Consider the following 20,428-nt stretch of genomic DNA (forward strand, 5'->3'; position numbering starts at 1 on the left):
CACCATTAAAAACATAATTGATGACTAATTGATGGTTAAAAACCACAAAATCTACTGGCCCCTAAATTTTCTCTCATAGGATATAAGTTTATTTCATAATAATTTGATATCAACTTTTATATAACAAAGATAGAAAGATGATTGTGCTATTAAGTGTTTATTTTTTGTATTGTTTTATAGATTGTTGTCTCTAGTATTACGGACGTACAAAAAAGTTAAGACCTATTTATCAACATTTGCAAACTAGCATTAAAATCAAAAGCATCTCTCTCACTCTCTCTCTCTCTAGTAAATTATTGTGCAAACGATAAAGTGTTTGTCCAAGAAGATACACAAGATTCATGACTAGTATCTACATTTCATTATTGAATATGGTACAAACACAAATTTCACTATTTAAGCAGTATTTCTCAACAGCATATTGTGTCCCAAATCTGAGTTACTATATAAATCCTACACAACAAATCTACTTCTCAAGAGACAAAATGGTTCTACTTTCTTCATACCTTTTTACATTAGCTAAAACTTGTGACTAAACCTCAACCATTAATTAGATAGAAACTTGTGGCAAAAAATTATTTTTCATTTTGGGTATAATTTCCTTGTGGGTCAACTTCTGGTGTGATGATCTTGCTCAACATCATCGAATTCCCATTCACTTATCTCTTCTGCTGAATCATAGTCGCTCATATCATCAAGTTCTACTTCCATTTGCAATGAATCTATGCCTGCCGATTTTGATCTTCTGTGGATAGACGGAGACATGATCGCTTCATCTTGCCTCATTCTATTGGTTAAGGAAATACTTGAAAGACTTCTCATAAATGTTTTCTTTTGACTTGGTGTTCTTGGTGTTTTTGGTGTTTTTGGTGTTTCTGTTTGAGGTTGTTCTTGCTTTCGAGGTGTGATCTCTATTTCCAGTTTCGGTCTCTTAATGGATTCATATTCTTCCTTTATTTTCTTGATGGCATTTAGGAGTTTTATGACATTGTCACTATCTTTCCTGTTATCAAATTTTTCACAGTTTAGTAATTAAATGGATATGGAAGCAACACTTACGTGGATGTTAACATGATAACAAAACTAAAACAAGAAAAGGAAAACAGACGAGGATAGAAGAATGCAAAAAATGACGAGTAAAACTTCATTTTGATTCTCGACATGGTAGGCATGAATTAATTTATTCTATGACATTTCGTAATAAGTAAGAAATTTGATAAATTAATAAAATAATATTTTAAAATCACTTTTATTTGTGAATTCCGTTATATTGATTTAAAGGTGGTCTTATTTTATTATTTTATCAACTTTTTTCATTTTAAAAGAGTTTGTTCAAGCATTTGAGTTCCTATTGTGTTAGTCACTAATTGCTGTCATTACGGATTTATTGACATGCCACATTAATTTACATGTGTCATGACAACGTGGCACCTCTATCACATAGCATTATCATGTATCCCCTTCAATACATAACAACTCCTAGTATCTGACACAGTACTTAGTCATGACGCATTTCACTTACCGTGATATGTCATGGAGCTGTCATGACGAAACTAAAATAATGGATAAAATGCAATATCAGAAATCAAAATGTGAATGACTAAAGTGAAGCTTTACTCAAGAAACAAACCTATAAATTCCTTCCCTTTGGATGTGAAACTGATTATTTATGGTCTCCACTATGGTCAGAGTGGCCAAAAACTGACAAACAAAAAAGAAATGAGAGTCCATCTTAACTTTTAAGACCTCAAAATCTTACAAAACAATGGACTTGAAATTCACCATATCATGTAACTGCTCAAGTACAGATTGTAGTTGTCATACTTAGAGGCATATGATTTTCACCTCAACTCATGTGATAAAAAAACAATCATTGGAAAGGAAAAATACCTTGGATTCTATATCCAAAAATTCATCTTGAAGCTTTTTCCTTGGATTCACTTTAGAATCCTCATTATCTGGAGCTGTTGGATTCTCTAATCTGGTATGAGTAAAAAGTTATAGTTATAATTTTGACACAATATACAATTAAGAGAGACAGAGTGCCATACCCTTTATTTGAACTTAAATTCTCCACAAGCTTTCTCATTTGCTTAACTGATGAACCCAATTTTTCCTAACAGATAAGTAAGCTGGTGATGAGAAGATAAAGAAATGAAGCAAGTGAGTTTATAAAAAAATCTGAAAGTTATTAAGCTTGGTGATTTATTACCTCATATGAAGACAAAAGCTGAATGATCAAATTCACATAATTTTCTCCATATCTCTGGAGTTCAACACTTTGTATAAGCAAAAAGAAAAAAATTAGATACTATGAAAATTAAAACGTAAGGCACACATCAGGCACTATTAATGACAGATATAAATTTGATAGGTTCTAGAAATCCTTATAATTACATTTAGTTTTAAGTTAAGTCCTAATAAATTGAAAGTTTGTAATTAAGTTTTTTATAGGGCAGCTCAGTGCAAGCATACTACATTCAACACGGTTTAGAAAAATTGAAAAAAGGTTGCATCTAAAGTGTGTAATGTAAGTAGTCTAACACAAATGTTGTAATTAAGGTCGCATATTTCATAAAAACTTTTGATTAGGCCCCTACTACCTAAACATTTTCAAGTCAAATCTCCATATTTTACAACCTCTTTTTAACTAAATTCTTGTAGTTTAAAAAACTTTGTGATCAAGCGTTTATATTGGATGATGAATTGCTGTTTTTCTTTTTTCTTTTTCTTCTTGAAAATTTTTGTACAATGTAGGACTTGATGACAAAATTTTAAACTAGAGCAACCTTTTTTATTGTATGAAGACTTAGAAGTATGTAAACTAAGACCTAATTAAACTTTTTCATAATGTAAAAACTTGATTATAAACTTTTCAACTTTAGAGACATAATTTGAAATTAAATGAAACTATAGGAACTCTTGGAATAATCAAAAGTGTATTCTTTCAAGAGTGTTAGTTGATTATATTTTATTGGCCAATGTTACTAAACTAGAGCACATACTTGATCTGCTCCTTCTCTTTCTTCGTATGGGAGGTTTGATGAAGCCATGTATTCTCTAGAAAATGCATCCATGTATCAACAACATTTGATTCCCTTGTGTAAGAAGCAATTGATCGAATCATCTCATCTTCCTAATATCAAAAAACTTCATAACAGATTATCAAAAATATCAAAAGGGTTCATAACACATTATTGGCTTCTGAGTAGCCTTTAAAATTAGTTAACTTTCCTGTAGATGTCACCTTAAGCATGAAATAAAATTTTGTACCTTAGCCTTCAAATGTACAACAATTTCATTGCTTGCTTCATTGAATTGATCTCTTTCTTCTCTTGCATTGTGGAGGCGCATTCTAGCAGATAATAACAAGCTGTTGACCTGTAGTAGTAGGATTATGTAATTCAACCAAAATGTAACAGAAAGACGATATGTAAAATCATGTTAGCATTTTGTGATGCTGGGCTTCTATTGAAAGTGGAAATTATGTTCAATTAAACCTGATTGAAAAACCACGAATTATTTAGTGAACCGCTATAGGTTTGGAAGTGACACTGTGATTGAGTTTGGGTGAAAGTGAGTGTGCTGAACAGGAGTGCAGAAACCAGTGTAAACTTAAGCAATTGGTGGCTACTAATCTACTATTCCATCAGTGTAATTATCTGATAAGAGGAATAGTCTAAAATGGAATCTCCTCAAACTATCATCTACAAGAAAGAATGTTTCCTTTTCTAAAAGAGGGTTCAGAGATTCATGAATATGATTTCTTGGTAAGGAAGATCCAACAAGTATGCACTGTTATTGGTTATTATTCTTATTTGGTTGGTATTCTATTCCTAGCCTTAAATCTGTTAAATTTTACAAATCATGCCTGCAAGTTATAGATAGGAGAACAGTTACTCCCCAAAATTACATTTGCGTATATAAACACAATAGATTTTATATATTGTAATTGGAACAAGACAATTACGAGCAGGCAAAATAGAAAAACCTTTTTCAGTTTCTCTTCAAGTTCATCCTTTAGCTTCTCAAGTTCTTCAATCTCCATTGTTACTTCCTGCAAAAGGATAGTGATAATTACCTAGAAAGAAATGAGAAAATTTTATTTGCTTCATATATATATATATAGCAAATTTGGCCCAAAATGTAATTCTCATATATTACTAGTTGTATCACTTTTCTATAGTTCTATTGAACCTAGCATTGCTTACTAGCATTGTTAGAATAATGAAAATGAACTCTTCAATGTGAAAATTTTATATGATTTAGACGCGTAGATTTTCACATTTGATCAGGAAGGTTATGTATTATGCATTCTAGAAGACAATCTAATCAATAGTAAAAATCTTTTGAAAAGTATCCTTTAAAGTAGGGAGAATTTCAAAGGGATAAAGTAAGCGGTCAATTACCATTGAATTTGTAATTTTTATCATATGTGATACCTTGATTCAAGGGTGATTAGCCTTTCACTTTTTTCCTCTGCCAATATTTTCTCTTTAGAAGAATTTGATCCAAAATCTTCATATAAGGAAGTTATGTGAAATATTTACTCAAGAGAACCACAATAAGCTTGGATTGGCCAACATCTTCACTTTCGGATTACCACATCATAAGATCCCAATCTAGGTGTAATAATTTTTATGCCAACAGCCAAAATTGGCTCTACGCAAGGTCTAAGTCCAAATACTCTTCCCAAATGGATCCCAAGCCATCATCCTTCAACTCAATGCAAAAGTACAATATCCAAAGTTTGTTGAAATAAAACATGAAACCAAAGCACTTTGAGGCACAGGGTTTGGTGAACAATTTTTTTTTTTATTGTCTACGGTATTTTCCAACTCGACAGACTAAGAACTAATATGTCGCGAATCTAAGCTCCATTTAAGGGTCCTGCCATTAGCTAATGAGTTATTGTATGCACAAGACGGGATTCAAACCTCTGACACTTGTTTAAGCGGACAAATGAGCTGACCACTCGACTCATCCAAGTCTATTGTTTGGTGGACAATTTATCCAATTAAATATTCTTCAGCAAAGCATTTTTTTGTCACAAGTACACAACTCATACACAGTGTGGTGTTCCGTTTTTTTTTTTTTTTGGTCAGTATGGTGTTCTTAAATCACAACCCAATCTTAGTTAGAAAGTGAACCCTGGTGTAGCTTTTTAAGAGACAGTCAATTTGCTATCTGATCCAGGCCTCACTTGGATGCCAATCATGTTCAAATTGATCCATAGTCATGCTTCAAGTCCAAAATAGTCCTCCAAAAGCCCAAATCATAAGACCCAAATAGTCCTTGCCAAGAAAAACAAGATTACTTGTTTGGTAGGTACTAGTTTGGGTGTTTGCTAGCGTGCTAATAGAAAGTTGCCTAATTTACTAAAAAAAATAAAATTTAATATTTAATTTAACAAATATAAAAATAAATTATTTTTAAATATTTAAAACTTACCATAAAAAGTAATTTCGACAAATTCGACACCAAACTTATAGGCATCAAAGAATTTGCCACTAGTTTAAGGCAAGGGTAATTTGTTGATTGAAAAAGATCTAAGTATAGCATTCATTTTTATAAAGGGAAAGTATGAGGAGTTAATGAAATATTTGTACAATGTGTACAATGGAGGTTTATGGAGTATTAGAGATATAACCATTAGTGTTATCTTTTTTTCATCAGTTGAAACTTTTGGAATGAATGGTATCATAACATAGTATTAGAGCTCTATATCCAAAAGGTTAAGAGTTCGATTTTTGGTGAACCCAAAAATTAGTTTAAGCTTTTGAGAAGATGTTTATTATCCCTATTACTCGGATGATTATTCTAGATAGTACGAAGATGTTCATTTTGTAACTCATATAGTATTATAGTCCATTATGCACATTGTACAAATAAGCCATTGTCTTTCTAGCAGGACTCTTTTATAAATGATAGGAGCGGATTCATTGGAACATGTAGATTTGGGCTATCATTTGTATGGGGGCCTTAAATAGAATTTCATACTTTTTAACTTATTTCAGTATTTGCCCTTTCATGTGCTTTTCACTTATTTTGTATTCCATTATACAGATTTGGCATTCTTACATATCTTTTGTGGATTATTAATTTATTTCATTTAACCGCACTCTACTTGCAGACTTTTTTTGTGGTCGACGACGACTGAAGTAGGATTCATTGTCCAAATACTAGAGTTAACTCTTGAGTTTTTAAGGTATCCAAGGCCAAATTATAATTCAACAAAATAATTAGAGAAGAATAAAATAGGATCATTTGTATAATAAGTTGGTCAAATCAAAAGTTTTTTTCAAGTTAAACTTTCTTAAGAGTAAAAGATAAGAGAAAAATTACAAAAATAACATTTAAAAGTTATGTTCTTCAAGAATAATAATAACCTTATAAAAATTATTTGACATAAATTTTCTTTCAAAAATATCCCAATATTGTTTAAAGATAACAAAAGAAACCATGGAAATGGAAAAACACAAAATATCCCAACTACACATGTGAGAACCTAAAGCCATTAGGAATTGCAATACAAAAATGCTATGTGCACATAAAAAAAAATCACCCACTATGTATTTGTATATAAATAAATATATATAGTGTAGTCACAAAAAAAAATAAATATATATAGTGTTTAATTTATTTTAATATGTATTTTGTATTGCAACTTGTACTCTATAACTACTTTGATGACTACTTTTAGTGTATACGAAGTATAGTTGATTACAAAAACCTAATAAAACCATTGGATTGAATAAAAGAACTAATCTAACCTATCAAAATTAATGAACTGCAGCATTGCCCACAGCAAGGGTGACCAACGAATCTGCTCCCGTAGGTGATATACTAAAGAACTGCTAAAAGAATTCAAATCCTGGATTTTTGTTACTATTCGACCTTATTAACACAAGGCCACTCTATATTTTTGGGTTTGTGACCTAACCTACTACTCAAGGAAAGTACTTTCGATATCCCTCTAGATACATCTGATATAACGGGAAAGTGTTTTTGATGAAAACTCCCAGTCTCTTCTTCATTGTATCTACATAAATATATGTACTAGAAAATTTTGACCGCAATTAAAGCGCATTTAATGCGTGCTTTAGGAGTGACTGTAACAATTTATTTCCATTCATAATAATTAGAGATTACATTTAAGAGGGAAAAAAAAAGCAAGAAGTGGTTATGATTTCTCGTGGAACAAAATACACATTATAATATGTTCCAAGAACATGTAAATTTGTACAAACATTTGGTGGGTTTTAGGGGTAGTGTACCTTCTCAATTTGGTCAACTTCCTTTGTCTTAGTTAGCCGAAAATTAAGTGCTTCTTCTTTTTGAGATCTGGTATTGAACAAAAATATACAACAAAATTAAGAAAAAAAAGTCATTACAAATTTTAGTCAAGTAAACAATCTGATATTTCTACAATAAATTTCAACTCGCCAAAAGTAAGTCAGATGCATAAGTGTCCAATGTTCCATTGTTAAAATTTAATTTGTATCCTGCTAAATAGAGCTATTACACAAAGTATTTAACATCTTTGCATGAAACTCAATCAAGGGACAAATTTTGTGTTTTCAGTGTGTAACATAGGATAAGATACTTCATTTTTTAAAAACTTATAGAAAACTCAAAATAACTATTTTTAGCACCTGTTTTCTGAAATGCGATTTTGAGCTTTTGTTGCAGAATTTGCAAGAGACTCTGATAAGATTTTCAATTTATCAATCTGCAAATTATTCAATCACACATCATCAACCACAAAAAATGTAGTACTAGATGCAAAAAATAACATATCAAGCATATAAAAGAATCGTGACTACATGCGAAAACAATTTGGCATTTCAAAACATACAAAAATCAAACTGTCTTGCTATACATAATTAAAAATAAAATTAAACTTACCTATTATATATGGAGATTCCAAAGTTTTAGCTGAACATTCTAAATGATTGTTTGAAGAGTGCGTTCATGAAGATGATGAGAAATTGCATCATAAATATATTTTAGGGGAAAATAAATGCAAAAGGTAAAGCTATGTTGAATTTTCATCAGCTTGCAATAGCCATAATAATAGCCACCACTTGTTCTAGGAAGTAAGAAGAGGACCTTATTATGCACAAGAGTTGGATTGTATGCTCTGAAATTGTTTTCCTCCAAGTAAATCTGATAATAAAATTTTGCATGGATTGCATTTGCCTAGAAGGCCAAAATAAAAGTTTTAGAGAATCAAATGGTGGGTGACAATAGAGTGAAAAAAGTGTTGGGAGGGGAAGGAAGGGAGAGAGGTTAACTTTTGTGGGGGCTTTTTGAAAGAAATAATTTTATGTCAAGGGTTTTACTATATAAGAATATAATATATTTATATTTATTATAGTCATTAAAAATTTTGGGAGCAACTTTACCAAACACTGTTTTTGTAGCTTCCTTATTGGAAGATACTTTTATAACTATTTACAACTTTTGGAATCAATTGCTTTTAAAAAATTACGGCAATACTAAACTCATAGTGAAATTTTGGCTTAACACAGACAAAATGCTAAAGGGTTACTTTCACAAATTTTTATGTTATATGTGATGTAAAGATTTAGAATTTAGATCCTCTAAAGTAAGAGAATTAGTAAAGTGATAAAGTGAAGAGTTAATCATCATTAATTTTATAACTTCCATCATATGTGAACCTCACTATCTTGATTTAAGGACTAAATCCCCAAAGTGGTCCTTCATATTCACGGCTTTTACTATTTTAGTCTCTAAAATCTAAAATTCAATATAAGTCCCAAGATTCAGCTCTGGGTACCATATTGCTCCCTAGACCCTTTCTAGCAGTGAGTTAGCGAACGAAGTTCTAATCTAGCTCACCACGTTGGACGCAAGGCTAATCGGCATCGTTTTATTTTGGCACTAAAATAAGCAAAAAAGAAAAGATGAAAAAGAGTTTATATGATATGCAAACGTTTTATCTCTCCTCATTCTCCAAAATGATCTCGTTTTTGCCTTAAGCATCAAAACAAAATGACGTCATTTAGCCCTACGTCTAGCATGGTAAGTCAGAACTAGCTCAACATTTTGTTCGTTGACTCGATGTCGAAAAGGGTCCAAGAACTAATATGGTGCCTAGAGCTTGATTTTGTGGACCAGTATAATAAATTTTGAATATGAAGAAATAAAATGGTGAAAGTCGTAAATCTCAAGAACTACTATGGGAATTTAGTCTGATTTATGAGTGATTAACTCTGATTGAATGATGAGAGTAAAAAAGAATAAAATAAAACCATGAAAAATCAAAACCTTTTCAGCATGAAGTTCTGAAGAATCACCACAGGTGAAGTATTTCTTTTTGAGTAAGAGTTCCTCCAATTTGGAATACATTTGAATTTGTGCCAAAGCTTCATGATTAGCCTGAAGTAAATCAAAAGCGCAATTGTCAGTAAAGTGCAAATACAAATTTTACATGATGATATTTAATGCATTAAAGAAGAGTAAAAAATATCCCTATACACCACTCGATGTATTTAAAAAATTAATAACTAAGGCACTATTCCAAATTAAGACAGTTCATGAGAAAAAAATAGATATAAAGTATGAAACTATTATAACACACCTTGTTAAGAGTTAAGGCATCATTGGGATGAATAATCCATTAATAAAAAAACTTATGAAATTAATAATTTTAATCTAATCTTTGATATCTTTTACTATTATTATTACTAATAATAATGTACTAATAATTTTTTTTATATGAACCAAGTAGAAGTAAGGATGCAAAATGTGTTCGTAAGAAAGGTGCACTGGTAGAATCATAGTTAAATTTAAGAAAACCGAGCTTACCTTTACATCTATAGTAGTTGTCTCATTAGATTTTGCATCAAAATTGCTTGGCTTAAACTTCTCAATTTTTTCCTTTAGACTGAAGACTTCATCTTCTATTCTGAGAGAGGAGAATGTATTCACATATGATAGGAAAAATAATGATCACAATATATTTGGCTTTTAATATAGTACATGTGGAACAAGAACCTAATACATTTCTTTAACCTATAGTAGAGTAAAAAGGCAGTACGGTATACAAGAATCCTGTGTTCACCTAGGGTTCGAGAAAGAGTTGCATCAAAAGATTGTAATATAGGCAACCTAACCTCATAATTGTATCGGTGGCAAATAATTCTTTTTCTTCAATATTTGAATAAAATATCAACAATCGAAACAGATGGAGTACATGTTACAAACAACACATTAAAAGAAAAAGATTTTGCAAATGCAAGAATAAAAAAAATCAAAACATAAAATGTTCATTAGGACTTAGCAATGTTCAACTCATATAAGATATTAGCATAACATAGAGTAAAAGAAAACACACACACATCCACAGGTAACGAGCATCAAAGAGATATGATGTGCCACAACCTCATGAGATCAGCATTTACTTTTAGCCCTGAAATGGCAGCTTGGACATATTGAAGCAATTCTTCTCGCTTTGCCTGTTGACAATATAATACTTAAAGGTTTTTATGCTATCGAGTATGTGATCCTAATCAATTAGCATTCGTATAAAATGCATATAAGTTCAATACTTTTACAAAGACAAATTTTTTATTTGAAGAGTAATTAATTAGAGACCACCTCAAGCACGAAAATGGATGAGATATTTATTTTTGACAGATGAGATGTTAATAGTGAAGGCCTTACAGGAAATTCAGTTTAACATGAATTTTAAATATTTTCTCTGGTTAACAAAAAGAAAAAAAAAAAACCAAAAGCACACTGTTAATGATTTACAATTCAAACAGACAAAATTGTAATCAATTTGAATGTTAAAGTTGAGGTGTATCACTTGTCCACACAATGCTAACATAGAACAGTGCCATTAACCATTGTTCCTAAATGAGAAGATGGGAAATTAAGTGACGACAAACATGAACAAGCATAGATCAAAGCATCTCTATCATTCTGATCTTTTTCTGGTCATTTATGTAATCACATCTAATATGATGTTTGGGTGATCTGAGTATATCCTTTGAAGACATTTTGGATGAAATATGGTTGAACTCAAGTATAAGTTATACTAGAAATTGAAAGTGTTAATAACAAAACAATAAAGATAAAGCTAAAACTAATCAAAATATCAAATAAACTAAATTAAATACTAGGGACCTAGACTTAAAATAATGACAAACTAGTTGTTGTCTTTTCTGTATCATTCTTATGTGTCCCTCATAGGATGCAAAACTAGGAGCATGGGTGAATATTAAGTTATTAACCACAAAAACTAATTATATAAGAAAATATTATATCATTACCAAGACTTCATCTTCATATCCAGCAAACGCTTTTGCCAAATCTTGTACACTGGCTAACAAGGCAGTGCGTTCCTCCTTTTCACCCTTAATACAGAGCCTGTTTAACAATACCATATCAAACCGAAAGGAGAACTGTAATCATACTATTGATTATATTTTAAGAAGTTAACTCAACTCCAGGTATAGCTCTTAATAGACATGTAGCTATGGGTGGGAACTCTTCTTTTTAGCAGTTAGGTATTGGCAATTAGTAGTAGTTCGGGGTAATATGTAGCACTTAATCCCCATATGCCAATAAGATTTTCTTCCCAAACAATATTTGGAAGCATAAATATAAACTAAAAGGAAATAAAGGTTAAAGTAGATAGCCAAAATTACCCATAGATCTCTGAAAGTAGTGAAACTTCTTCCTCATTTGGTGCTTCAAGAATCTGAGTCACACAAAAGAGTTAACCTGCGGTTAAGTTTCATAAATCAGCAATTATGAAAGCTATGGCATAGTGAACAGAATATTACTGAAAATATATATAATTTGTCAATAGTAATGCAATAACACATAGAATTGTCTTAAAAGGGAAATAAACTTGAATGAAGGATTCATTATTTTGCATACATCTCGTATATTAAACATACAATTATCAGTGAACTGTAACCATAATTCAATCTTACAGTAGAACAAGAACTCTCTTCCTTGCACAAAAACTAATATTGTAGAGATAACTATATAGGAACTCTCTTTTTAGGGTATGATTGGTTGGGAAGTTAAAAAGGGTTAAAATTTACCCAAATGAGGTTTATGTGCAAATTGTACATGAAACTCAACTACACATGAAATTCATTCGGGTAAACTTTATTCCCACTTTATCCCCCCCCCCCCCCCCAAATGAAACATACCCTCAGTTATCAACAAAAAAATTTAGGATATGTTTGGTTAGCACTTTTATTTTATATTTTCATTTTAGTATTTTCTATTTAATAATTTGTAAAAGAAAATGTGAAAACAATAAATTTATAGAAACCAATATGGGAAGTATGAAGTGAATATTGATTTGAATATTTGAATAATATGATTGCAAATTCATACAACAAAATACTATCTAAAACCTAATCCCCCTTGTAAAATACAAATCCTATACTGAATCAAGATTAGATAATTGGCTATCGCATTCATCTAACAGGCTAATACTAATAACAGAAAAGTTTAGCACTATTGAAGTTGTAGGCAACATCATGTTGCTTCAACTCACCATTGATAATGTTATACCCTCAAGAGCTTGACTTTGAAGAAAGACATCACGAAAATTTTTTGGTTCATCCACAATGTCAGGGTCTACATAATAAACCTGTCCATATTTATACACCATGAGCATGAATTACCATTTTAAAAATGAACAAAAAACGTTCAAAGAAGAAGAAGAAGAAGAGGAGGAGAATAGCTTGGTTGATTGTCTAAGATGTACAATGGCCTACACTAGGTGTGATTTCACTGATTTGTGCTGGAAGTCCGGGCATAGTTGTGTTCTCTTCTTGTTTCTTTTATGATCTTGAAGCTTTTAGTTATAATGTGTTTAAGACTTTTAGTGGTAATCATCGTCGTTTATTAGCAAGCAAAATGTTGTTTTTTTGGGTTTTTTAGGTGCTACTTTCTTTGGTTTTTGATAAGGCTTTGAGTAATATACATGACTATGTTTAGGTGTTCTTGTTTAGTTCTTGTCTCTATTGGAGCTATTCGTTTGTGGCAGAACCTTTTTTGGCTTTTTATATAGGGTTGGTTTTTGGGCTTAGTGCGCTGTTGTGTATCATCACTTAGGTGCTTGAGTGGGTAGTGAGGGATATGATAATGGGACTTGTTGCTGCATCTTTTTAGATATTGTGTATTATTTTGGCTTGCTCCTTTGTTTATTGAGCATGCCCATACCATCAATTTTAGAAAAACGACACACATACACACATATGGGAAATGAAATAATGCAAGAAAATATAATGTATGAGTGCAAAAAAGGGTTTCATAGAAGCAAACTGGCTTCACATGTTTCAAATAGCAATTCGCAATGCAACCGTGTCAAGGTCGGAATAGGCTCAAATTCAGGTTACAATCGCGGCACCATGATTGGATTTTAAATCACTAGATACTAAAGAGGGATATGAAATAATGCTAGTAAATTAAATACAATGCTAGAGTGGCAAAAATAAGATGAATTTGACAAACCAAAGTGGGGCTTATAGGTAACTCCTTAATTTCATCAGGAAGGAGATCGTTTGGATTGCTGCCAGCGAAGGCAGCAACAAGTCTCTCGATTTCTTTTAATGCAACCAGCCACCTCCTTAGCAATTGAACTCTCTCAACCCCTCTACATGATACAGAAACTTCTTCTAACCTTTTTACAGTGTGCCTAAAGCTTCGCATATTTTGAGCCACCTGTTCAACAAAAACAACCCTTTACATACAATATTTAAGAAAGAAGCAACAACTTTTCTGAAGATACTCTATTCTTTTTATCTGTTACTTTAGAATTTTGGTACATTGATATATCCACACTTAATGTATCCAGATGCAATTCATATCCAAATGAATGTACCAAACTTTTAAAATGACAGATAAAGAAGAACAAAATGAGTAATAACAGAACAAATCTAATCATGAATGAGAGAATTCTTGCATACTATGAGAATATTGCATGAATACAACGATAATGTAATACTTTGGACTATATCATTAGGCCAATAGATGAAATACAAAAATAAAACAAAATTAATAACTCGAATATCAATGAGTGAAAAACTACTGAAGTGACACTGCAAATAATTTGTATAATGCACTAATGTTGTATAATAAGGTGAGCACAAGTAAGGCAGTTATCAAAGTATAGTTCATAAAAATATAAAGCGGCATGCTCAATAAACTTTGGAGAAAATAGATAATATACACAATACCTTATTACACTATAGATGCAATGAAATGAATAGATTCAGAGCAGAGCTTTTTTCCATGTTCTAACTTGTAGACTACAAATTACTGGTTACTTTAATGAATAATCTTAACTGTTTTGCAAATAATATAGTTCATTTCAAATCTTTCCTTGAACTAGATTTGTAATGTAGAGATTTCTTGCAATGCAAGGTATCATTCCCAAGGTAGAAATTTTTATCCAAACCAAGAAATATTTTGTTTCCGTTTCAAATCACACACATCCCTCAATCATAATTGATTCCGTTAGGATCTCTATTAGCTCTTGAAGCTCCCATTTCAGGTTTTCAAGCAACTCCATTCCTAGAATTCGAAGTCGGAACTTCCGGTTAACCTAGGACACCCCATTCAAATCTAAACAAAATCAAAAATAAAATTAAAATCAAAATTTTGGAAAGAAAATGTGGTTTACCATGCGATCGTGGAAGACTCTGGCGCCGCCGACGACGGCGGTGGTTGCATGGAGCTTCATGGAGTCGGCATAGTTACGAAGGCTGCGTCTGATAGAGCTTTGGCCACCCGCTTCAACGGCTTTGTTCACCGCCGATCTTACCCACGCCATTCTTCTTCTTCTTCAGTCTCTTATATAAACAATAATCGTTATTATCATATGCTTTTTCCTCTTTTCATCGATTGTACATGCTTGTGTATATATATACATGTATCTACGTATATGTACATGTATATAAATACAGGATTTTTATGTCACGGATAAGGAAAGTGAATTAGGGGAAAGGAAAATAAGAAAAGAAGTGTATTGGGGGGGATTAGAAAAGAACGAATAAGTTAATAATGAAGTGGAAGTTAGTTACATTATTGTTTTTGAGATGCGAATGGAAATGAGAATGGGAATTAAGTGAATGGATGAAGTGTGGGAGAAAAAATGGCGAAAGGAGAAAGGAAGAAGTCAATAGTGCATCGGTGAACATTGATTGATGCCATTCACTTCGATTTCCTTGCCATCTGTTTCGCTTTCATCTTTTTTCAAAATCATGTGCTGATTTTCAATTTGTCCAGCTTATTTATGATGAATTTAATTTTGGTTTACTGAAAATTGTTTACATCACTGACATTGTTGGTCAAAAATCTACCAAACATGCAAAAAAATAAAAAGCTTTCAAAAATTTATCGTCGTTATAAGAGCACCTCTAATGATAACTTTAATCAGTAATTCAGTATTGATTTATGACCTATTTGTCACAAAAATAATTTAATATAAATTTTTGTATCATAAAAATTAAATAAAAACTAAAAAAAGGGACGAATTTTAGTCCTTATTAATGGTATTTAAAATTGAACAAAACCAATAAATCGAACAAAAAACCAGAAAAAAAAAAGAACACTCTTTCTAATTTGGGTCATGTATCCAAAACCTAACTATATTTTTTCATCACATATGATTAGTTAATTTGTTAACTTTACACAGATGAATTATTTGAAGAGAGATTTGATCGGATCCTAGTTGGTACAGCGTGACAAAATAGATCTTCTATTGCTGCTGTCTTGCGATTATGTGAATCTGGTTCTAATCCGGTGGTAGAACGCTCTGACATAACGAAACAAAAAATAGATATTGAAATAAATTTTAGTATTTTATTTAGTATAAAATAAGAGATAAAAATTAAAATAAAAATAAAATTTTAATTTAACTTACACATATAGAATAAAATTAAAATTAATTAATTAAAATAAAAATATTTTAAGTATAAAATATTATTAAAATTTTAGTATTTATCTCTAAAAATTTTATTTTCTTGTGTCTTCATTTTTTAGTGTTATTGAAATAGTGAAATTTTGAAAATAAAAATTTTAGTATTAATCTCTAAATTAACAAATATAATATTGAATCTCAATTTCTTATTTTATGTCTCAATACCTCAAAACAAACGCTACCTTAAATACGCTTTAAATTCCAAGAACGGTGTTGCTCTACTAGGGAGGTTGGAAGCTTTGCTCTACTAGGGAGGTTGGAAGCTTATAGAGGAGGTTTGGAGGGAGAGAGTAGACCGGTCAGCTATGATGAGTTTGGAAAACTCTAAATTAAATTAATGATGATCAAACATTATTAACAGCAAAATTATTAATCTAATTTTGATTCATATATGTTAATTAATTAATTTTGCTGCATAGGTATAAAATGGGCCGAAAATAAAATTCTGGTGCAAGCCCAATTCAGCTTTGGTGTTAGTATATTATGATCATATGTGGCTGAAACCATTGGGTCGAAATAAAAATGTTGCTAGCCCAATGATTAATATATTCAGCATTAATATGAAGTTAGCTTCCTGTGGGTGAATGGAAAATAAATAATTTGGGCCAGCTTTACTCATTAATGATACAAGCCCAATTAGTTTGAATAAATCAAACTTTTATTGGGTCAGATTAAGCTTTATTGCTACAAAGCCCAATCTCAATTTTGATGAATGCTTCCATGCATGATCCGAATCCAAAATGCATTAGGAAAGCAAATGTTATCACTTGCCTCATGCTTTCCAACGGATTTCACTCTTATCTTTGGGATGGATTTCAAATTTAATTTAAGCATTGGGAACATAAGTAAGTGAGAGAAGATTGATTTGATAGCTATGATAGCTATGCACGCCTCTCAGCAAAGGGAAGTAAAAGCAAGCTATTTTCATTTAATTTGTTTAATCACTTTGAATTGCTTTTCTTCAGATTCTCTCTTCTCTCTCATCTCTTTCTTCTTTTTTGGTCCTTGCTCAGGAAACAATGGAAGCTATGTTCATCTATCAGGAAAAAGAAGAAGTTGCATGCATCAAGACCATCAAGCTAATGATGGCAAAAAAAACACGAAAAAGAAAAGTATGTAGTGGCTGAGATTTTCACCAAATATGGTTAGATTTGGTGAGGTAATCTCGAGCTCTTCATGCTCAAAAAAGGAAGATGAAGATTCAGCCAGCAAGGGAGATTCTTGAAGCATGGCTTGTCTTTGATTCTGCTCAACCACCACAGGAAGTAGCTAGAGTGGCGAAGTGATGGTTGAGGCAGAGATTGAAGCAGATGAAGTCATCATCATCATGAAGCATCAAGGGCCAGAAATCCATCTTGGAGAGCAAGCCAAGATGGAGAGCTCGGATTGATGAAGAGTGATGATCAAGAAAGGACTAAAGGTAATTGCATGTTGGGTTTTGCATGGTTATCTCTTCTCTCTCTATGTGGCCGAACCGATTCTGTTTCTTGAAGGAGGAAGAAGTTGGTTTCGGTGTTGGCTTCAAGTGTGGAGGTTTCTCTCTTCTTTAAAAAGAGAGAATAGCCACTGTTTGAAGTAAGGAGAAAATTTGAGAGTGCAAGGCACAGAGTTCTTAGAGCTACCTGAGCTAACAGTTTTCTCTTCTCCTTCAATGTATTCTGTTTTGTAATTTTTCTGTTTAATTTTGTCATGTCTTGAGTCTCATGGAAAAAAGGCAAACAGTGAGGTTTGTATGAAAAATCCATAGAGCGGAAAAAGGCAGAGAGTGCAAAATTAAAAGAAAAAGCCATAGATGTCTTAGAGTTTCTTTGTTCATCTATGTTGTGTTTCTTGATTCTGTGGGAATCCCCTTGTAAGTTGGGTTAGCACTTTACAAGTTGTAATCAGATTGATTATAGTGAAATTCCATCATGTTTGTGATGGAGACTGGATGTAGGCTGCACTGCACTTAGCAGCTGAACCAGGATATATCTGGTGTAATCTTCTTCTCCTTTCTACTCCATTTCTGTTTCTACTACACAGGAGCAAAATCCAAAATTATCTCGTGCCAAGTGACGAGACAAAAAGAAAAGTCTCGTGGCTAAGGACGAGACAAAAGAAAAAGTCTCGTGTGCAGTGATGAGATAAAAAGACTAAAAGTTTCCAAAATTAATCCAATAAGTCAGCAAGTGCAATCAAGCAAAAAGGGGGCTAAGATTCAACCCCCCCTTCTCTTAGCCACTGAAACCATCAATTGGTATCAGAGCTTGGTCTCAAAGAGATCAAACTTTGCAGCTTGGAGTAAAGATCCTCATGGCGGAAAACAGTGGCGCAAATGTGGTGTCTTACAATCTGACTGAAGGTCAATCAAGCAACAGACCTCCCCTTTTCAATGGGAAAAATTATACCTATTGGAAGGAGAGGATGAAGATATTTGTACAAGCAGTGGATTACAGACTTTGGAAGATTATCCTTGAAGGGCCTTAATTTCCAACTACCACAAGTGCTGAAGGAGTAGTCTCTCTCAAACCAGAAGCAAGATGGACCGAGGAAGATAGGAAGAAGGTAGAGTTAAATGCAAAGGCAGTAAACCTACTCAACTGTGCTATCAGCTTTGAGGAATACCGACGAGTATCACGATGTACAACGGTAAAGGAAATCTGGGACAAGCTACAAATCACTCATGAAGGAACCACCATTGTAAAGAAAGCTCGGACAGACATGTTGAATAAAGGATATGAAATGTTTGCAATGAAGGAAGGAGAATCCATTGATGAACTGTTTGAACGGTTCAACTCCATCATTGTTGGCTTGGATGCTCTTGGAACTACACATTCAGAATCTGTGCTAGTGAGAAGAGTGTTGAGATGTCTTACAAAAGAGTGGGAGACAAAATCTTTAATTATTTCTGAGAGTAGTAGCTTAGACTCCATGACACTTGATGATTTGAGAGGAAATCTACTTGCTTTTGAAAACTCCTATTTGAAAAAAGATTCAAAAAAGAAAGGAATTACTTTTTCTTCTGTGACTAACCCTCTGGATGATGAATCCAGTGATAACTCTTCTGAAAATGAGTTTGTGTTGTTTGCAAAAAAATTCAGGAAAATGATGAAACTCAAAGACAAAGGCAGCAGCTCAAGGAGGATGAAGAAAGACCTTAGCAAAGTAATCTGTTACAATTGCAAGGAAATGGGGCATTTCAAATCTGATTGTCCCAAGTTAAAGAAGGAGGAAAAGCCGAAAAAGGGAAAGAAGAAGGGACTGATGGCTTCATGAGAAGATTTGGAAAATGACTCAGATGATGATGATGAAGAATCTGAGACTAAGTCATAGCCTTGTCTCATGACAAATGATGTAGATCAGGTATTCTTTCAAAACCCTGACACTGAAGACCTTCATCTTATGATAGATCACCTCTCTGAAAAAATAAGATATTTTCTAACTGATAATCAAGATCTTGAACAACAAAATTTCATTCTTAAAGCTGAAAATGATTTTCTCAAAGAAAAACTAAGAGAGGCCGAAACTGCTTGTGATATTGTGGAAGAAAATAAGCAGTTGAAAGCTCAACTTAGAAGTTGTGAAAGTGATCACTCGATAGTTACGTATGTAAATTGTTTTAAGGAAAATGAAGAGTTGCTGGAGAAGGTTAAAAATCTTGAAAATGACTTAGCCAAATTTACTCTCAGTTCTGAAAATCTAAATCAAATCTTGGCTAGTCAAAGACCACTTTTTGATAAAGCTGGATTGGGATTTTATAAATCTGATAAGAAACTCTCTTTTAAAGAAAAACCTTCTTCATCCAATGACACAAGGTATCAAGATCCCACCTACTTTAACAAAACAGCAACTCCAAGGTTTTGTAGATTATGTAACCGAAGTGGTCATTTTCCAGTTCATTGTTTCTTTAGTGAAAGAATGATAGATGATAAAGTTTACAGAGTTGTTTTTTGATTACAATGATTTGGGACATAAGAGATGGTTTAACGTGAAAGGATCCAAGAAAATTTGGATACCTAAGGTCACTTGAGCTTATTTTGTAGGTATGCCTAGCATCCAAGAAGAAAGAAAATATGTGGTACATGGATAGCGGATGCTCTAGGCATATGACCGGAAAGACAACCTTCTTCATAAAGCTTGATGAATATGATGGAGGACTTGTCACTTTCGGTGATGATGCAAAAGAAAAAATAGTGGCTGTTGGGAAAGTGGATAAAAATCTCTCATCTTGTATAAATGATGTCCTTCTTATACATGGCTTGAAACATAATTTACTTAGTGTTAGTCAATTATGTGATTTGGGTTTTGAAGTTATTTTTAAGAAGTTTGTTTGCTTAGTTGTTTGTGAGAAAAGTGGAGATGTTCTTTTTGAAGCTAAAAGATGTAACAATGTGTATGGATTAACTCTTGAGGATTTAAAGGAACAAAATGTAACATGCTTTACCTCTCTTGAATCTAAAAAATGGC

The 20,428-nt window shown here is 32.4% G+C and overlaps 1 protein-coding gene across 1 annotated transcript; it reads right to left on the bottom strand.

The window, feature by feature from the left end:
- Nucleotides 1-433: 433 nt before the first annotated feature.
- On the bottom strand, nucleotides 434-15,189 carry LOC112723505 (uncharacterized). The gene is made up of 18 exons (XM_072208507.1): nucleotides 14,684-15,189; nucleotides 13,513-13,722; nucleotides 12,551-12,673; nucleotides 11,682-11,734; nucleotides 11,304-11,400; nucleotides 10,411-10,484; nucleotides 9,835-9,934; nucleotides 9,295-9,405; nucleotides 7,656-7,732; nucleotides 7,278-7,344; nucleotides 3,992-4,057; nucleotides 3,274-3,381; nucleotides 3,006-3,136; nucleotides 2,213-2,279; nucleotides 2,052-2,116; nucleotides 1,891-1,981; nucleotides 1,523-1,539; nucleotides 434-1,003 (listed from the first exon to the last, which is right to left on the bottom strand). The coding sequence occupies exons 1-18, from the start codon at nucleotides 14,831-14,833 to the stop codon at nucleotides 610-612; spliced, it is 2,001 nt and encodes a 666-aa protein (XP_072064608.1). The 5' UTR covers nucleotides 14,834-15,189; the 3' UTR covers nucleotides 434-609.
- Between the last annotated feature and the right edge of the window lie 5,239 nt (nucleotides 15,190-20,428).

This window comes from Arachis hypogaea, chromosome 2 (genome assembly GCF_003086295.3).
Source record: "Arachis hypogaea cultivar Tifrunner chromosome 2, arahy.Tifrunner.gnm2.J5K5, whole genome shotgun sequence".
Taxonomy (NCBI): Eukaryota; Viridiplantae; Streptophyta; class Magnoliopsida; order Fabales; family Fabaceae; genus Arachis; species Arachis hypogaea.

What these genes read in the sequence shown, in the direction of transcription:
- LOC112723505 (XM_072208507.1), bottom strand. Translation starts at nt 14,833, where the DNA reads ATGGCGTGGGTAAGATCGGCGGTGAACAAAGCCGTTGAAGCGGGTGGC. An exon ending in AAGTTGACCAAATTGAGAAG is followed by an intron (nt 4,058 to 7,277) that starts GTACACTACCCC and finishes ATCCTTTTGCAG; the next exon opens with GAAGTAACAATGGAGATTGA. An exon ending in TTGAAGAGAAACTGAAAAAG is followed by an intron (nt 3,382 to 3,991) that starts GTTTTTCTATTT and finishes CTACTACTACAG; the next exon opens with GTCAACAGCTTGTTATTATC.